Raw genomic sequence first — 1,103 nt, 5'->3', positions numbered from 1 at the left:
GCTCCTGCGCTCCCAGCGCCGCACTCTCCCGAGTGCGCCACAGGCTTGGCCCTATAACTCCTTTTTAAAGTGAACTATTAAAATAGCTGTGCTAATATGTTAGTGTTTAGGTACCTGCCTCCATTTGGCCCTTGATGAGGCAGTGTGTATGTCGTGGCTGATGGCGTGGACTTGAACCCCACGCTCACTCCTGTGTGACCCTAGAGAAGTTACGTAAACTCCGAGCCCCGGTTTTCTCTTCTGCTAAAGGGGAATGTTGAGAACTGAGTGAATGAGAAAAATGAGTTAATATAATTAAAGTGTACAGTAATAATAGGAAGTGCTGTTGCTGTTTCCAAAGCTTAGATTTATAATCAGGTGAATTTCTTCTGTATTCAGTATTGCAGAAACTTGGAAAAACTGTTTGGATGGCGCAACAGATTTTAAAGAGGTATGCAATTAGTAAAGCCAATGATTCACTGGGCTTGTGGTTTCTAACTGCTTTAAAAAAATGTTTGTTGCTGTTTTTTTCCCCCTGAAACTTTCAGTTGATTCCAGAATTCTATGGTGACGATGTCAGCTTTTTAGTCAATAGCCTGAAGTTGGATTTGGGAAAGAGACAAGGAGGGCAGATGGTTGATGACGTGGAACTTCCCCCTTGGGCCCTGAGTGAGTACCGTCCAGCATGTATTGTGTTATGCACATTCTGTACCCACAGTGCAATTGCAGTATCATTAATTATTTGGTTGCTTAGATTTTTAAAAACAACAATATAATTCTCTGTCAAAATGAGGCAATATCACCTCTATTCCAAATCAGAAGTATTCTCTGAGTCTGTGATGTAAAGACATTCATATGTATTCTGAGACCTAAATGTTGTGAAAATGATTCTTGCCACTTTTTTTCTGAAAAAAACTTATATTTCATATGATGGGGGAAAAAAACCTTGAGAAATATGTACCTCTTGCCTATCTTAATTGCTTTATCTACATATGAATAGACAGAATAAATGGGAGAAAAGAAAATGAAGACTCTGATTTCTTGATTGAGTCTAATCTGATAGGTCCCGAGGACTTTCTCCAGAAGAGCAAAGAGGCACTGGAAAGCCATTATGTGTCCGAGCA

At 39.9% G+C, this 1,103-nt stretch overlaps 1 protein-coding gene across 1 annotated transcript in view; it reads left to right on the top strand.

Annotated features, from left to right (window-relative positions):
* The window catches only part of LOC103585858 (protein FAN-like), a 190,747-nt gene that overhangs the window by 171,168 nt on the left and 18,476 nt on the right, over positions 1-1,103 (top strand). Inside the window, exons 18-20 of the mRNA XM_008566950.1 lie at positions 379-430; positions 528-648; positions 1,043-1,100. Coding sequence (XP_008565172.1) covers positions 379-430; positions 528-648; positions 1,043-1,100 — 231 coding nt within the window. The remainder of the gene's footprint in view (positions 1-378; positions 431-527; positions 649-1,042; positions 1,101-1,103) is intronic.

Source organism: Galeopterus variegatus, unplaced genomic scaffold (assembly GCF_000696425.1).
Source record: "Galeopterus variegatus unplaced genomic scaffold, G_variegatus-3.0.2 Scaffold280, whole genome shotgun sequence".
Lineage (NCBI taxonomy): Eukaryota > Metazoa > Chordata > Mammalia > Dermoptera > Cynocephalidae > Galeopterus > Galeopterus variegatus.
This window is presented reverse-complemented; position numbering and strand designations above follow the sequence as displayed.